This window comes from Euleptes europaea, chromosome 1, assembly GCF_029931775.1.
Source record: "Euleptes europaea isolate rEulEur1 chromosome 1, rEulEur1.hap1, whole genome shotgun sequence".
Lineage (NCBI taxonomy): Eukaryota > Metazoa > Chordata > Lepidosauria > Squamata > Sphaerodactylidae > Euleptes > Euleptes europaea.
Window position 1 is genome coordinate 35197770 of NC_079312.1, and position 16522 is coordinate 35214291.

The 16522-nt window shown below is 42.2% G+C and overlaps 1 protein-coding gene across 18 annotated transcripts in view; it reads right to left on the reverse strand.

Moving 5' to 3' along the window:
- CADPS (calcium dependent secretion activator) overlaps nucleotides 1-16522 on the reverse strand; it is a 460327-nt gene that overhangs the window by 120228 nt on the left and 323577 nt on the right. For 6 of the 18 annotated variants that reach the window (XM_056867190.1, XM_056867189.1, XM_056867199.1 and 3 more), the window contains 3 exons: nucleotides 16229-16297; nucleotides 15334-15351; nucleotides 1832-1936 (listed from right to left, as the gene is read on the reverse strand). The exons of 3 other annotated variants lie outside the window; for them this stretch is intronic. In XM_056867190.1, the coding sequence (XP_056723168.1) occupies nucleotides 1832-1936; nucleotides 15334-15351; nucleotides 16229-16297 (192 nt within the window). The remainder of the gene's footprint in view (nucleotides 1-1831; nucleotides 1937-15333; nucleotides 15352-16228; nucleotides 16298-16522) is intronic. 9 more of the 18 variants (XM_056867197.1, XM_056867186.1, XM_056867193.1 and 6 more) reach the window with 5 other exon arrangements.

Below are 16522 nucleotides of genomic sequence, written 5' to 3' on the forward strand. Positions count from 1 at the left end.
ATGAAACATGTCTCACATTTGGGCTCAGAATTATTATCAAGTGACAGCATTTGTGGGAGTTTAACTAAACTGGGAACTTGGATTCTGTATCGGTTCACAGGGAGTGAGGTATTGCTATGGTGACCTTCGTGAATCAGACTAAAAATAAATTAATGTGTGTATTCATCCGTTTTGGAACTAAGGTGACCGGAGACCTTGTGCCTCTAACACAGTGGTTCCCAACCTTTTTTTGACCAGGGACCAATAGGACTTTTTTGTTCGGTGCAGGGACCCCAAGGCTCAAAATAAAAATTCTGAGAATTTGAAAATAAACTTTAATCATAACTGTTAGTTAAACATTACACTTAGAATAATATTTGAATATATATTTTTATAATAGAGAACTTTTAATTGAAGATATTAATTTATTATGGGTTTATAACTTTGTTTCGCGGATCTTAATTTAGTTTCGCGGACCCCTGGGGGTCCACGGACCCTTGGTTGGGAACCAGTGCTCTAACACTTGGGTGGAAGAGGGAGTTGGTAGATGAATACCAATGGGAAAAAGCTGAAGCTACTGAAATTCTATCTCTAAAAATGCTAAAGGAGCAGGAACACCATCTTCCTTGGCATCTGTTCATCTTATTTGAAAATCTGGCCTGTCTAGCACTTGGTCGTCATAACACATAGAGGACCAGTTACATGAAAATTCTTCCAGCACAGAATCAGCACAAGCACGACCAATAGCATAAGCACGGCCAATTGGTAACACTTTCATTAGCCAGAAAATAGTGGAAGATGGGAAAGGAATGGCTCAGAGCTGTTGGCCTGGAAATCAAAACAGGTTTCCAATTTTTTGTTCCAGATCTTGGTTCCACAGGGTGCAAAAGAACTTCAAGATCATGTCTTTCACAACGAGAGAAGGTTACTTTTCAAACTCATCCAAATGAGAGGCAGCCTGATCCTCAATGCTGTGCTACATGGTCAGTAGTTTGGAAAGCAGAGATATTATTTATTATTTACAGCTTTTGCCAGAACAAGAAAGCAGAGGTAGTCATTTCAAGGTTTCACAAGGGGTTTTCCGTGTTATGAGTTGCTTTGAAGGTTCCATGTGGAATGGATAAGTATAGAATAAATATTCTAAATAAATAAAGTCCATGGCATTGATATGCGTCAGTGCAGATCTATGCCACACTCCTGAGCCTAAGGAAGGAGGGAACAAGAGTACAGCCAGGAGGAGGAAAGAACATAAAATTATTTTAAGAGTTCTGAGAGGTTTTGCAGGATGCAATAATCTGCAGCCTCTGTGCTGGTTACTATAGCTCTCTGTTATTGTAAACGTATCTCACATCACACTTTTGTAGAGGCCGATTTGCATCTGTTTAATAACAAGCCAATCTGCAAGAATCTGTCTCTAGATAAAATGAAAATCTCAAGCTGAATTTTATTTCAACAGTATTTCTTGATAAAAAATCCTTGGTAGTCAGCTGTATCCCATTTCAAGCAAATAGCTGGAGCACTGATAGGTCAATGAAACGATAGACTTCTTTTATCATTTCATACATAATTTAAATCACACAGTATCACATCTCCCATGCAAAATGTTATGCAACAACAATGTTATTTTGTGCTGACGTTGAGATTTGAAAATGTTGCATATGTCAGACATTGCTAGACAAAAAAAGTGGACATTTTGAAACCAATGCTATTTCTAGAAGCGTTGCACTAGAAATTTCTTTATTAAAAGCCTACAATTGAGACTAGGTTCCTAATATCTAAACTAGGGTAAAATAATAAAAAAGAGCTAAACTAGAAAATTGTTAAGTAAATGAAAGGAAAACTATTACAGTACTTGGCGTTTGCTTAGGTATGCCTCTCAACCTCTGATCTATCATTTTAGTCTGCGTTTGAGTGGATGGAGTGGGCCCAGCTGGGGGCTTGGGCACTGACGATCGAGCTGTTCGTGAATGATGTAGAGAGACAGCAAAAGTAAAAAAAAAACACACGTGACTTCGTAAACAGTGACGAAAAAGATGAAAATTTTGAACGAAAAGTAAGCAGAAATGATAAAAGTACAAGTGGAATAGCGGCTGTTTTGCTTATCGTCAACTCAAGTACTACACAATTATGACAACAAACATTTTTTTCCGAAGTCGACAGATTCTACTATGCTACGAGAATTCACAATCCAGGATGCTTAAAATTCAGTGTGAATGCTAATTGTTATTTCATGTAGCCAAGTGCAAAAAGCATGATTTTAGTATAGTCAATTAGTTTAGTTTAGTTTTTCTTCAACCCCCCCACAAAACTTCATCTGCATGTGTCAAGTGTGAACTAGCGTTGCCTGCCTTTTGTACTTATATAGTTGCAAGAAATATTGTCTATTACAGATTGCTTATTGATATTTCCAGATTTATTAATTGAAAAAAGGAGATCCCAGAAGTGAATTGCATTGCTATGACTGATAGCATTAAAAAAACAACAACAACTGTTATGCCATTTTAGGTTAAAAACATACTTATACAGCATTCCTTGTGAAATTTAAATATGTACCAAAATTTCTCACTTTGTTTAAAAAAATGTGTGGTTTCTGATTGTTTCCAGCTCATTATTTTCCACTTGGAATTCTAGTGGCTTTTATATTCTGGGTTGAATCATATATAAACACTTGCCAGCTCTATCAAATATGTTACTTTGCTATTCCAAATGTTAGAATACGGCAAATCAGTACTTGACCCATCTGTCATATAGTTTGCAATACCCACTCTAACGGGTGTGTGTGTGTGTATATGTGTGTGACGAATTCTATATGGTAAATGTATTTCTCTTATATTTTTTGTATATTTAAAATTAGCATTTTAATAGCCAAAGCACTTCTCTAAATAAGTCTGTCTGTAATGAGTCTGGCATATTTATCTGGATGGTTATTGCCAGAAAATTATTTTCCTTTTGCTTGCATTTCTGAGAGAGAGAAAGAGAGACAGAGACAGAGAGACCCTAATATTTCAAGAAAGAGAATTTCTGCTTTGTTGTCATTTGGAAAATGTTATAAAAAGCACACAAGGGGATATGCAACTGGGATGGTGGAAAAACCATCAAAGAGTCTGACACTTTCCTCCACTACTCTTAAATGGTAGCCCTACACAAACCTGAATTCCATAGAAGTCAAATGGCCTTTGAGCAGTCTAACTGTGCGCAGGAAAACAACCCTAGTCCAGCAGCCCAGACCACCTGTAAGAAACTGTGTGGTTAGCTATAGTTCAACTGACCTGCTGAGGGTTCTTTCAGGCTAAATCCTCATACGACTCTTTGATATGATTGCTTTTTCACAAGGTAGCTTTATTGCACTCATTTTTCAGGATGAATATTTCATTTTAATCCACCGTCATTTGGCAGGACACTAGCTGATTGACAGAGCACACACTTTTGCTACATCCCCATTGCTACTGAGCTTGTCCCTATTATGGTAACTCACCAGTAGGGCTGTTGACAAAAAAATCCGCTGCTTTCCACAGCTCTGGTGGGGGGGGCATTTTTGGAGGTAGAGGTCCCACACTTTCCGTGTAGCTTGAGGGAACCCTTCTTGCAAGAACCCCTAATTTTTGTGAAGATTGGGTGAGGCCCCCCCCGAGATATGGGGCTCCAAAGGGGTCCCCCCCAATCTGCCCATTGCAATAAAGCCATTACAAAAACATTCACGGATTTCTGTGGCTCCGGGGGGCATTTTGGGAGGTAGAGGACTTACACTTTCAGTGTAGCTTGAGGGGACCCTTCTTGCAAGAACCCCCAAGTTTTGTAAAGATTGGGTCAGGGCCCCTCGAGTTATGGGGCCCGGAAGGGGTCCCCCCATCTGCTGATTGGAATAAAGCCATTAAAAGGGATGTACTAAAACAAATGACAAGTCAGCCCATTGGAAGCAATGGGAGAGGCTGCCCAACCCATTGAAGATAATGGGAGAGGGGAATGTCGGTTGACTTGCATTGACTCCACTGAAATACATTACAGGGGATGTACTATAACGAATGACAGGCTAGCCCATTCGAAACAACAGGAGCGGCTGCACAGCCCATTGGAAACAATAGGAACCAGCCAGAGAGAGACTCACTGACCCACAGTTAACTCCACATGAAGTTGGCAACCGGTGAAAACAGTAGAAAGCACAGTCCCACACAGAGGCAATCAAGCCCACCCCCCAGCAGAACAGGTAAACCCACCCCCTTTGGCTTCCCCCCCCCCTCACACACACACACACACACAGAGTTAGAGAATCCCCCCCCACATACACACACAGGGAAAAAATTATAGAGAGTTATAGAGAAAAGCCCCCAAATGGGTCTTACTGTGGATGTCTTCTTCTCTTCCATCAGGAGCAGGGACTGGGAGTCAGTCCCACACAGAGGCAATCAAGCCCACCCCCCAGCAGAACAGGTAAACCCACCCCCCTTTGGCTTCCTCCGTCTCTCTCTCTCTCTCTCTCTCTCTCTCTCTCTCTCTCTCTCACACACACACAGAATCTCCCCCCCCCACATACACACACACAGGAAAAAAATTATAGAGAGTTATAGAGAAAAGCCCCCAAATGGGTCTTACTGTGGATGTCTTCTTCTCTTCCATCAGGAGCAAGGACTGGGAGTCAGGACTCTCGAGTAATCCAATACGATTCTAGCAGACTCACACACACATACTCTCTGGCCATTTATGCATGGGAGGTTTTGCCTTGGATTTGCCACTCTCTACATGCACATTAAGGATTGCCTGCTCCCATTCATTCCAATGGGTGGATGGGGGGACCCCATAACTCGGGATTAATTGCCTTTTAGTCAGACCCCTGGGCCGGGGTAATGGTACGGCCCAACTGCCGAGGCAACCAGACCCCCGGGCTGGGGTAATGGTACGGCACAACGCAAATGTGTTTTTAAAGGCTGTATTCCAATGGGCAGATGGGTGGGAGGACCCCTTCCGGGCCCCATAATTCGGGACACCCAACCCAATCTTCAAAAAACTTGGGGGTTCTTGCAAGGGAGGTCCCCTCAAGCTACACTGAAAATGTGGGACCTCCACCTCAAAAAATGCCCCCCCCCGGAGCCGGGGAAAGCTGCGAATGTGTTTGTAATGGCTTTATTGCAATGGGCAGATGGGGGACCCCTTCCGGGCCCCATAACTTGGGACCCCCTGACCCAATCTTCACAAAACTTGGGGGTTCTTGAAAGAAGGGTCCCTTCAAGCTACACTGAAAGTTTGGGACCTCTACCTCCAAACCTGCCCCCCAGAGCCATGGAAAGGTGCAAATGTGCACACGCACCCCCCCCCACGGGGATCTCTCTCTCACACAAACAGACACTCCCTCTTTCTCTCCCCGGGCCGTGCAGCAGCTGGGCTCACGCACTCAACCGCGACTGATTGGCCAGAAGACCACCCAGCTTGGCCACCAATTGGCCGCGGGAGAATGCTGCTAGTTGCTTACTAACTGACGGTTATGCTGCTGATTCGGAGCCCCCGAATTTGCTGAATTTATTTGGCAATCGCCCCAAGCTCGCCGAATTCGACTTGTTGTTTTCCCGTCTTTTTTTAATTTGGTTCCATCCGAACTGAAAACGGCCGAATCGGGGGAAATTTGGCTGTTTTTCGGTTCGGGATGAACCAAATCGACAGCCCTACTCACCAGAGCCTATAGTAAGGATGTGTTTAAGATAAACACCACATGCAATGTTAACGGTATTATGTACCATCGGTGGTTTTAATAGTCAGAAATTTTATGGCATGTTTTATTGTTTTACTTGTTTTATGGATATATTTATGTTGATTTTATGGTTGTTACCCGCCCTTAGCCTGGTCCTGGGCAGGCAATAATAGTAGTAATAATAGAGGGCAAGTAATAATAATAATAATAATAATAATACCAACCTCAAACCTTTGCAAAATAGGCAGAAATAAATAATGTAGTTAAGTTGCCTTTGTGGAAAATCAGTCAAATAAAAAAAATAATAGGAGAATTTCTGTTCCCCCCCCCCCAAGACTACCCATCTGGAGTGACTTAGCAAGGTCAGGTGGTAAGCTTTCTCAGGTAGGATTTTCCCTGCTCCTCTAATGGATTCTTGTTTCATCTCTGTATAATGATCAAAACCTTCCTGAATCATGTTGCAAAGGGATACATTAGATATGATGGCAAGAGATTCATAAAAGATTATTTAAATTGTTAATGCAGGTGTGGGGAGAATGGAAGGAGAATGTAATTGAATCAGGGCTGCTGCATTGAGGAAGAGGAGTTTAAATCTCCCCCCACCTCTCTTCTTCGCATCTAACTTCCCCTCGTGCCTGAAGCTGCTAGGTGACCCGTGGGGGGAAACCTACAGGAAACAAATACCTATGTGTAACTTTTCTTCTGCAGGGTGAGTGATTTAAACTGGGAAAGCAGTTTGATGGAAGGGAAGGGTTAAACACCACTTTCTGACTTACCCACCCTGGGCAGCGGCCAGTCAAAATTCAAAATGTGATGGGAGATCCAATCACAGACATCCTGCCATCATGCCTAGTTTGGCCTAAAGAAAGGGTGTATGTGTCAAATGTTATTAAAGGTCCATGCACAGAGCTATCAGTCAGTAGGCTTAATAGCAGCACCCCAGAAGGAGAAAATAACTAAGTTAATATTATCATTAATAGACAAAGTATGAAGAAATGGAAAACTGCACTGATCCCTCCCCCCAGTTTTCTATATGATGTGTGTTGAGGTTACCTACAAAATTTATAGCTAAATCTTTTTTGTCTGTCTTTTTCCTTTCCCTAAGATTTCTCCTTTCCTAAGAATTCATGTTCTGAAACATCTTGGTCTATTTTTTCTTCTCTCACAGAAGAGATGAAAGGGAGATTAGACTAGCAATTCATTTTGGCCTTATGTTAAATATATGAGTTCTGCTTCCAAACGTAACTGGGAGGTGACCTCAGAACACATGTTCTGTCTAATATTTCCATATGCGTCTCTGGTTGGAATTCTTGCTTCCTTAAGGGCTTCACAGCAGAGAAAAGCTGTCCGCCTTCTACATTTTCTCTTCATGATGCAGGAGGGCAAGTGGACCAGGGATTTTCTAATTCTGAATTCAGTAGCAGTGCCTCCTAAGAACCCATTCCTGGAAGGAAGCCCCCCTTGAACAGACCTGAGTAGGATCCTGAGAGGAACTGCTCAGAGTTGCTTTCTAAACCCACTAAGTTATCAAATCAGTTTTCTGGGCCTCTTCAAACAAGAAATAAAGGCACTGTAAAATGGAAGCTCCCTCTGCCTTTCTACTTTTAGGCTGGGCACTGTAGCATTCAGGGAAAACTCAACACGGAATATGGTTCTGCCACCTTCATAGGACTGACAGCCCATTTCTGACCTGGGAGGGTGAAAATTGTTAGGAGGCGTGGAAGGGCCCACGCTGGCATCTGCGCTGCTTGGAACTTGTGCCGCCAAACCGGCATAGACACCAGCACTGGGGTACAGATGCTGGCCTCCCAGCACTGCTGTGGTAACATGGCCATGGGACGCTGGCTCGGCCTCCTGCTGGCTGATGTGTGCCGTAATCCCAAGAGGCATTCCAGGGTGGAGCCGCCTTTATGCGGCTTCCTAACCCCCCCTTCAGGCTGGGAACATCCCCTTTGCTCTTACTTGCATTTACGCCATGTTGTTAGGTGCCAGCTGGCTTGTGCTTCTTTAGAGCAGCATATTCAGAGAACTCTTGGCAGGCTTTAACAAATGGTATGCTAACATTAAATTAAACAATGTACACTAACAGCTAATGGGACCTCTACCAAGAGGAGCAACCGTTGAGGAAAAAAAATCTACCAGTCCTTAGTCAGTTATGTCACCAAAGTACTTCTGCAGTCAATTCATATCTGACCAGCTCCCATCCGGTTACAATATGATTGGCATGTAACAGAGAGACATTTCTGCAAAGGGTACCAAAGCCAGAGGACAGTTGCACCCATGAGACACAGCCGAGCTGCACAGCGCACCCTGCAGTCATCTAGCTCTACACCAGCCTTAAATATGTTTGAGCGACTAAACTTGCCCGCGGCTGCACATTTCTGCCAGTTGCCGCAGCCCTAGACACCTGCAGCAACCCACATGAGAAATGTGTTTCAGAGCTGATTGGCATTTAGATCCTGCAGCTGTCAAACGTGCCTGGGTTGTGCAATTTCAGTTGCGTTCTGTGTTATCTCTGTGCGTGCCCAAAGCGGGGGGGGGGGAAGGGAAAGAGAATTAAGTGGGGCGGAGGGGAGAAACAGCACAAAACAAAGTGGCCATAGCAGCTGGCCTTATCAAGTTGTTTTTAAAATATAACCTAAAATGCATGACCTACAAATTTGATTGTGCTGTTGTCAGCAAATTGACCCACTGTGGTTTTCCATCTCACTCTAGGGTTTTTCCCCCCACACGCACACACACACACAAAAAGGAATTGTAAAAACAGCAATAAAAAGTGTTTTTGAAAAGCGATCAGGGAGAATCTGTGCATATTTCCCTGCAGCTCTGCAACATGTACCACAATAGTAATTAAAATACCCCTGCTGATTCCCTGCTGATGCCAGCAAGCGCATATAGATGGCTCCTGCCAAACACTGGCTTGTGATGCGATTGTTTCATGCTATGTTAAAAGGCAGCGGATAACAGTTGGAATATCAACTCATGTTTTATTTGTTAAAGTCCAAATCCCAGGGCTATTCTTCTTGTTATATTAACAGTATTTTTAAAAATCTTTCTTTGTATTCTTTGTATTTATGTGTATGTACAATCAGGAGTCCTTGCTTCCTAAGAGCAGGTTCACGCTAGCTGGTGCCACCCCCTTCATGTGACTACTTTGGGAGAATTATTGACTTGTGGAAGGGCACTGTGCTCATGCACAGATTGGTTTGTCTGAATTAGCACCTCCGTGTGGGGGCTGTCTATGTGGATACTGTGATTTACATGATTGCATTGGCGCACAAAAGTGCCACCACAATCATAGAAATCATAGTGGCTAAGTAGACATTATGCAAATAGGGCGAGCCTGCCTACAGAGAGCCAGCGTGGTGTTGTGGTTAAGAGCGGTGGTTTGGAACTGAGGAGTCTAATCTGGAGAACCGGGTTTGATTCCCCATTCCTCCACAGGCGCGGTGGATGCAAATCTGAAGAACCGGGTTGGTTTCCTCGCTCCTACACATGAAGCCAGTTGGATGACCCTGGGCTAGTCACAGCTCTCCTAGAGCTCTCTCAGTCCCGCCTACCTCACAGGGTGTCTGTTAAGGGGCGGGGAAAAGGAAGGTGATTGTAAGTCGGTTTGATTCTTTCTTAAGTGGTAGAGAAAGTCGGCCTATAAAAACCAACTCTTCTTCTTCTACAGGCCAGTGCTGTGCTGAGGTACTCAAAGTCACATATAGAACAGGATGCTGGACTAGATGGATGATTGGTGTGCTCCAGCATGGCAGTGCTTACATGCCACAGCATTCAGTAGAAGTCTGAAGCCTTCAGTTTCATTGTAGGAAAACTCCTTAGGCTGGAGAAGGCTTCAAACTTTGCTGATGTGAGAGAGCTAGACAAATGTGGGTTGCCAGTAAATCAACCAACCAACACTCCTCTAATGTTATTCTTAGATTTTCTTGCATCAGCTGACTGTGCTCTACTTGGATTCAGGTTGACTGCAGAAGCCAACCTTTTCAATTGCTCACCAGTTCATTTTTCGTGGCGGCTGGGGGGAGGCAGTTGGGGACAGGGACGACGAAGCAGGAAAACCTGGACCAGGAACTCTCCTTTTCTCAGGAGAGAATCTCACAGGAGGGGAAACTATGGGGAAGGGTAGGATACAAATGTGAGAGAGCTAGATAGACATGGATTGCCAGTTTCATATTCCTTCCGTGTACTAAAGGTGCTCCATGGTTGCTGATGACAGGGAACAACTCTGTCTTGAATGGTTTTTAGTAATCTATGTCATTATATAATCCCTATATCATATGAATATGGCTGCTCATTAAAATCTTCCCCCAAGGCCCTTCCTTTAATTCCTCCACTTCTGAAATGTGCTGAGTGGGTGGCCAGGGGCAGAGCTTTTCTGGTTGTGGCTCTGTGCCTTTTGAATGGCCTCTCCCATGGTATTTTCTTCCTGCCTGCTCTATGGTTGTTCAGGAGCCAGGTTTCCTGCAGCTCTGCAGGTTCCCTAGTTTGCCAGGCTCTTTGTTTATTTAATCTGTCTTTCTCTCTCTAATCTGTGCCACTAATCGGAGACTTTTGTTCTGGTTGTCTTGTTGTGTTTTTACTGTAACTGGTGTTCTTTTTGGGGGGTTAATTGTTTTAATGTTTCGAATGCTGTTAGCTGCTTTGGCCAAATGGCTCATTTGAAAATGTGAAATACAAACAATTTTAACAAATCACTATTCACTCTTTAAGTGAATAGAACATAAGAACACAAGAAAAGGCCCTGCTGGATCTGACCAAGGTCCATCAAGTCCAGCAGTCTGTTCACACAATGACCAACCAGGTGCCTCTAGGAAGCCCACAAACAAGACAACTGCAGCATCACCGTCCTGCCTGTGTTCCACAGCACCTAAGATAATAGGCATGCTCCTCTCGTCCTGGAGAGAATACCGTAGGTATACATTATGACTAGTATCCATTTTGACTAGTAGCCATGGATAGCCCTCTCCTCCATGAACATGTCCACTCCCCTCTTAAAGCCTTCCTAGTTGGCAGCCATCACCACATCCTGGGGCAGGGAGTTCCACAATTTAACTATGCATTGTGTGGAGAAATACTTCCTTTAATCTGTTTTGAATCTCTCACTCTCCAGTTTCAGCAGATGACCCCGAGTTCTAGTAATGTTAGAGAGGCAGAAAAGCTTCTCCCTGTCCATAGTTACTCCCTGTCCATATTTACTCATGCTGTGTTATTGGTGTTGGTTCCTTGGTTGAGGCAAAGATAGTTGAAAAGTATATTGTATACCAAATCCTGTGACAGTGTATCCATTTGATTTCAAGATAATTAACTTATATTTAGAATCAAGTATAAAATAATCTAAGTTAAATTTTTTATGAATGCTACACCCGTTCAAAAATTCAGGAACAGTAAAGAAGAGGGGACAGCCAGGGAATATGTTTTTCCTCCTCTGACCTTCCACCACCTCATCCTTGCTCCATCAAGCCATCTTTGGGGAGAAGACATTACCTCAGCTGCTGCTGTAAAGGTGGAGACTTATGAAAAAGTTTACACTACAGACTGCATGGGTTGCGGGAACGTGCCTCCAAAGATGCAATTTTTAAAATATGTAAAGAGTGAATATGCTTATCCTCCAAAACTGATTCTTCACCTGTAGGCTGAGTGGGTCAGTTCAACTGAAGGGGAATATTGGGTTCTGAGGTAACGTGTAAACAAGCAAACCAGTAATTTAACCCTTCTTTTCCCCTCATAGCCTCTTGCTCCCTCGTTTTTCTTTGCTTGTCCGTCAACCCCATGCTTCAGCCTCAGTTCTCGCTTCCTTTCCTTCTTTTCACCCTTATTCTCTGATACTGCTTCTTTACCTTTTGCTTTCTGCTCAAGCTCCCCTCTTCACCTGTCTCCAGTCTCTACTACATACCTGAGCCATACTCCGCCTGGCAGAGGCTCCTCTGCCGTTGCTTAACCTCAGCCAACAGAATTTCTCCCACCACCCCTTCAGCTGTGGGAGGGCAAGTCTCCACACATTTCTTTGGGGCAGGAAATATGGCTTGGAAGTCAATCCCACCACTCTATTCGGACCCCAGTTGGCAGGGCAGCAAGTGCCAGTTTTGTTTGCTTGCCTTCAGCATAACTGCCTGCCCTGGCTAGCTGTGAGCTCACACAATATGCGGGCTCTCTACTGGCATCATTCATCATGAGGACAGAATGCATACATAACTGGATACTGTGGGTTTAAATAACTGGATACTGTGGGTTTAAATTGAGCTGGGCATTTCTTTAATGAAGATTTTTCTCTATACCTTGACAACCCCTGTGATGTGCAAGACCTCATTCCCTACCTTCTCTCACCCACTGCATCCACACACTGACTCCCTACTTTACAAACAGGGGGAGTGGTGATCAAGATTTATGAAGCCCCACCCGGTTGCACCTTTTCCCTGATTACTAAAGGTGTGAGAAGTGGCCATAATTGCCTCTTTTTCCCCCAAAACAGATAGGTGGCCACAGATCAATTAGGTGCTGGATTGATTACTAGTTTTGTTGTAAGACAACCACATTTTAGCTTCATCATTTGTTTCACCATATTTAATTCCCTTGTGCGTTTAACATGCAGGTTGTCATTTGCAGCTAATCAACACCTTCTTACTCCTGACTTCTCCAAACTGAAGACATTCTTTTACCAAACCAAATGAGGACTATACACAAACAAGGAATACTCCGATCTACAAACCATAACACGGTGCAAACAACAGCAAATCATCAACTGAAAGCAGAGGACATGCTGTGCTTCACCAGTAGGTCAAAAATAACAATATTTAAATAATTAAAATTAGCATCGTTAGGGCATTCTAATGATGACCTTATTTGGATAGTTGTGCACTGGCATTTCACAAGAACTGTACTTAAAAACCCCCTGCTGAAATTCATTTCTAATTTAAAACTATTCTTTTCTCATTCAACAATGTTCTCCACATTTCTATAGGCAAATATAAAAAAAATCTACTTTATATCGTATGATATCCATATTAGGCGTCAATGGAACCACAATCTGTCTATCAACTTTAGAAGGAATGTTATGTAGGCATGACTTTAATCCTCCAAATACTCCACTGGTGGTATAATTCAGACTTCCTTTATGTTTGATATGTCAAAATACTTTCTGGAAACATTTCTGTTTAAATTTCCATGGAATCATGAGTACTGTCAGAGGTGGTCTTTTGTTTCTTCTTCAGTTGTCCATACTAGTCGTGGTGGAGCTGACTCATACAAGCAGTCAGGCTCCTGACATGAGTTAAGGCCCTGCAAGGTGTTTACATAGTTGCTCTGCTGTTCTCACTCCCGGTTTCCCCCTGCCCTCTGCCTTGGCCTTGAGCAGCTAACAAGCTGCAGTCTGTTTTGGGTTGCTTCGCTCTCCTCTCTACCAGACATTGTTATCTATCCCTTCCCCAAGCCTGTTAATATGCGCACCTGTGATGTAATCATGTAACCATGTCTTAAGTATTATCCTGTAACCAGGCCCGCCATTAGCAGCTTTGAAAACCTGCAAGTTACCTTAGCTGTACCTGATGCTTCTACAATAAAGTTTACCTGCTTCTGACTTGGCTGTCTGAGCGAGTGGTTTTTTGCGAATTGCCCAGGTTGGCTGGAGAACCTGACAAGTACTGCTGTGTTTGATTTGTGTTTGTTATGTCTTACAAATGTAGTACAAACTACTTTTCAGTTTATGCAAAGAGCAGTGTAGGCTGCTTAGGCTGTTTGTTATGGGCTTTCTTAGGGGATGGCACACTGTTCAATTAAATGGATAGATTCTGATTAATCTTAGGCTGTATCCACACCTGACTGGATAGTGTGCTATTACGAGGGTTGCCAGCTCTGGGTTGGGAAATACTTGGAGATTTTGGGGGTGGAGCCTGGGGACGGTGGGGTTTGGAGAAGGAAGGGACTTCAGTGGGGTACAATGCCATAGAGTCCACCTTCCAAAGTGGCCATTTTCTCCAGGCAAACTGATCTCTGCTGCCTGGAGATCAGCTGAAATAGTGGGAGATTTGCAGCCACCACCTGGAGGTTTGAAGAAACTTTTGGAAACCAGACCGGTGCTTCCAACCTTTAGAATATTTCTACTACATTGGAAATGCCTTGAAATCCATAAAGCTCCTCTGTGGTGTTTTCCCATACGTTCGAAGCAGTGGAAATTTACTGCAATACGCTGAATTTGTTCACGGTGGTCCCTTTAATAATCCTCGGGTCGGCAAGCTGATGAAGGTTACCTGAAACGCGTCCTTGCCACAGACCTAGCCATGAACCCTCATTCTTTCGTTTCTTCATGATCATTATATGTGAATACAAATGTATTTTCATTTGTAATCTCTGTGCAATATGTTCCCATTATAATTGTACAAGCCCTAGTTGGCTATTCTTTAACATTTAATTTCTTGTTACCAGCTTAGTATATTTCAGTTTTAAGCCCTGCAAGGCATTTAAGTGTGGATTTGAACACATCACCAGTGAGTGCTTTTTTGTTTTGTCTTGCTCCTTTTCACTAGTAAATTGAACTTAAAGCATTTAATAAGCCTTGTCTTGTTTATATATATATATATATATATATATATATATATATATATATATATATATATATATATATATATATATATATATATATATATATATATATATATTTGATTGAATTATGAGCCTTGTACTGCCTCTCTTCACAGTTACCACCTGGAGGTTGGCAACCCTAGCTATTACTGCACTATAGCAATAATTTGCAACAGGATTTTCCTGTGTGGAAAAGACAGCCCAAAAGATGAATGACTGCTATAGTGCCATATCCAATGAGAAGTGGATGCAGCCTTAGTTGGGTGGCACCAGTCTAGAGTAGTTCACACTAGTGTAAATGATCTGTGAATTCTTGTATTAAAAATAAGAGAGATACTGGGCCACACTGCATGGCCCTGATGTACCCCCAATAGAGTTTGCTGTTTAATTATTATTTTGTTCTTTCAACCACGTCCCCCCTCCCAATCCAAGTTCAAAATCCAGACAATTTGCTTTCACAAAACATAAACAAAAGACTCAGGAATAAAAATAAAATTAACAGTTCAGATCTTAAGAAATTTCAAATGAAGATTTCTTATAAGTAGAAGTCATGAAAAAGTGGCATGTCTTAAGAATTCCATCAGCCTTTTAATGATTTATCTGAACTGTATTGTTATTTTAGTACATCACCACACTACAAACAGAATTACAACGAACATGACTTCTGTCTGACTGTACTGTTAGTTACACATTAACAAGAAAAACCAGTCTTCCCCAATAGGGCATAAAACAGAAAATACAAAAAACAAAAATGAGAATTAGTTTAGATATTAAATAGTGCATTGAACAAAAAGCCAGATTGTAAACGTTTTGAGAGTTTGAGTTGTTTTCTTTTTCAGCAACTTTCTTGATTAGGATGTGTCTTATCACCTAGTAATGTTGTACCCTATTTCTGTTCTACTAGATCCGCTAAGAAGGAGAACGCCTGTTATGTGAGTTAAGACAGCACAAATTAACTCCTTAAGTATTATTGCAACTCCAGCCTCTCTTTATAAGGAGCACATATCTTAAGGAGCTACAAAAAAAGAAAGAAAACAAAGATCCATAAAAACTCAACAATCCTAGCAATTTATAATGCATATACAGTTGTTCACCTGCATCCTTTTGATTCTCTATATGAAAGAGAAAGAAAGCAACAAGGAGAAAAGAGAGAAACAAGAACAGATATGCAAGATTAATGAGCAAGTGGATCAAAATGCCCCCCAGTTATGTGTGATATATGACATTCAAAAAGAAAAAAGTTGCCCAATCTCTCCCACCACCCAGAAGCATGGGAATCATCAAAAAGGACTTCTTCTGCCAAGGTTAAATTTAATGTCGCACAAAGAATATTGGTGTTGGTTTAAGCTCTGAGAACACACACTGGCTATTAGACTAATAAACAAATGTATGTAAAATACCTGATTCAGAGCTTGGTATTAAAAATAATAATAGTAATAAAAATTTAGGAGAGTACTCTGATTGAAAAGATAACAGACAAGAGACATGTAAGATCTAACAGACAGCAAGGACATTTTTCTGTGGTCCTGTACACAGAACTTTAAACATTGTATGCATATTAGGGAAAGAAGGGGATGGCTCTTTCCTGATGTATTTTATCTGGCCACTAACTCATTGTTCCCCCCCGTGCAGTTGCTACCTTTTTTTATTGTGTACCAGTGACAAGTGTTTACAAATTGGGGTTACACAGAAGCAAAGTAAAAATGCATTCAGGTCACAGACAGAAAGAACTGAAAAAACTTACAGACAAATTGGAGTTTGTCACAAACAAATACAGCTTAATTTTTTTTCTAACCTGGTTTTTAGGCTGATAAAAAAGTGACTGGACTTCTTACACTGGGACTTTCACAGACAGAAGCAACAGACAAGCCAATGCTAAAAAGACTTGAAGCAAGGAAAGTGAGTTGGTTTGTATCTGGATTGTACTGAAAGTAATGAAAACAGAAAAAGAGTGAAGACAGCATGGAGAGCAGGGCGGAAGGTACTCACGAATGGTTAAATCCATCACTTGAGAGGCCAAGCAGAAGACAGGATGCTCATACATTTCTCTCTTTTTCCCTATAAAAGAGGATTTGGGCATGCAAGAGGCTTAGGTCAGAGGTAAAGAGGTTATAGGTCATAGGTCAGAGGAAAACTTTACATTAGCTTAAAAGAAAAGTAGCTGTAGAGTATTTTGGGATACACACAGGATAAAAATAAAAAGGAGATTTAAAATTGGAGGTTTACTGGATTAACCATTCAGCATGCTCATGAGTCACAAAAGAGATTGTGACCATGATTCTA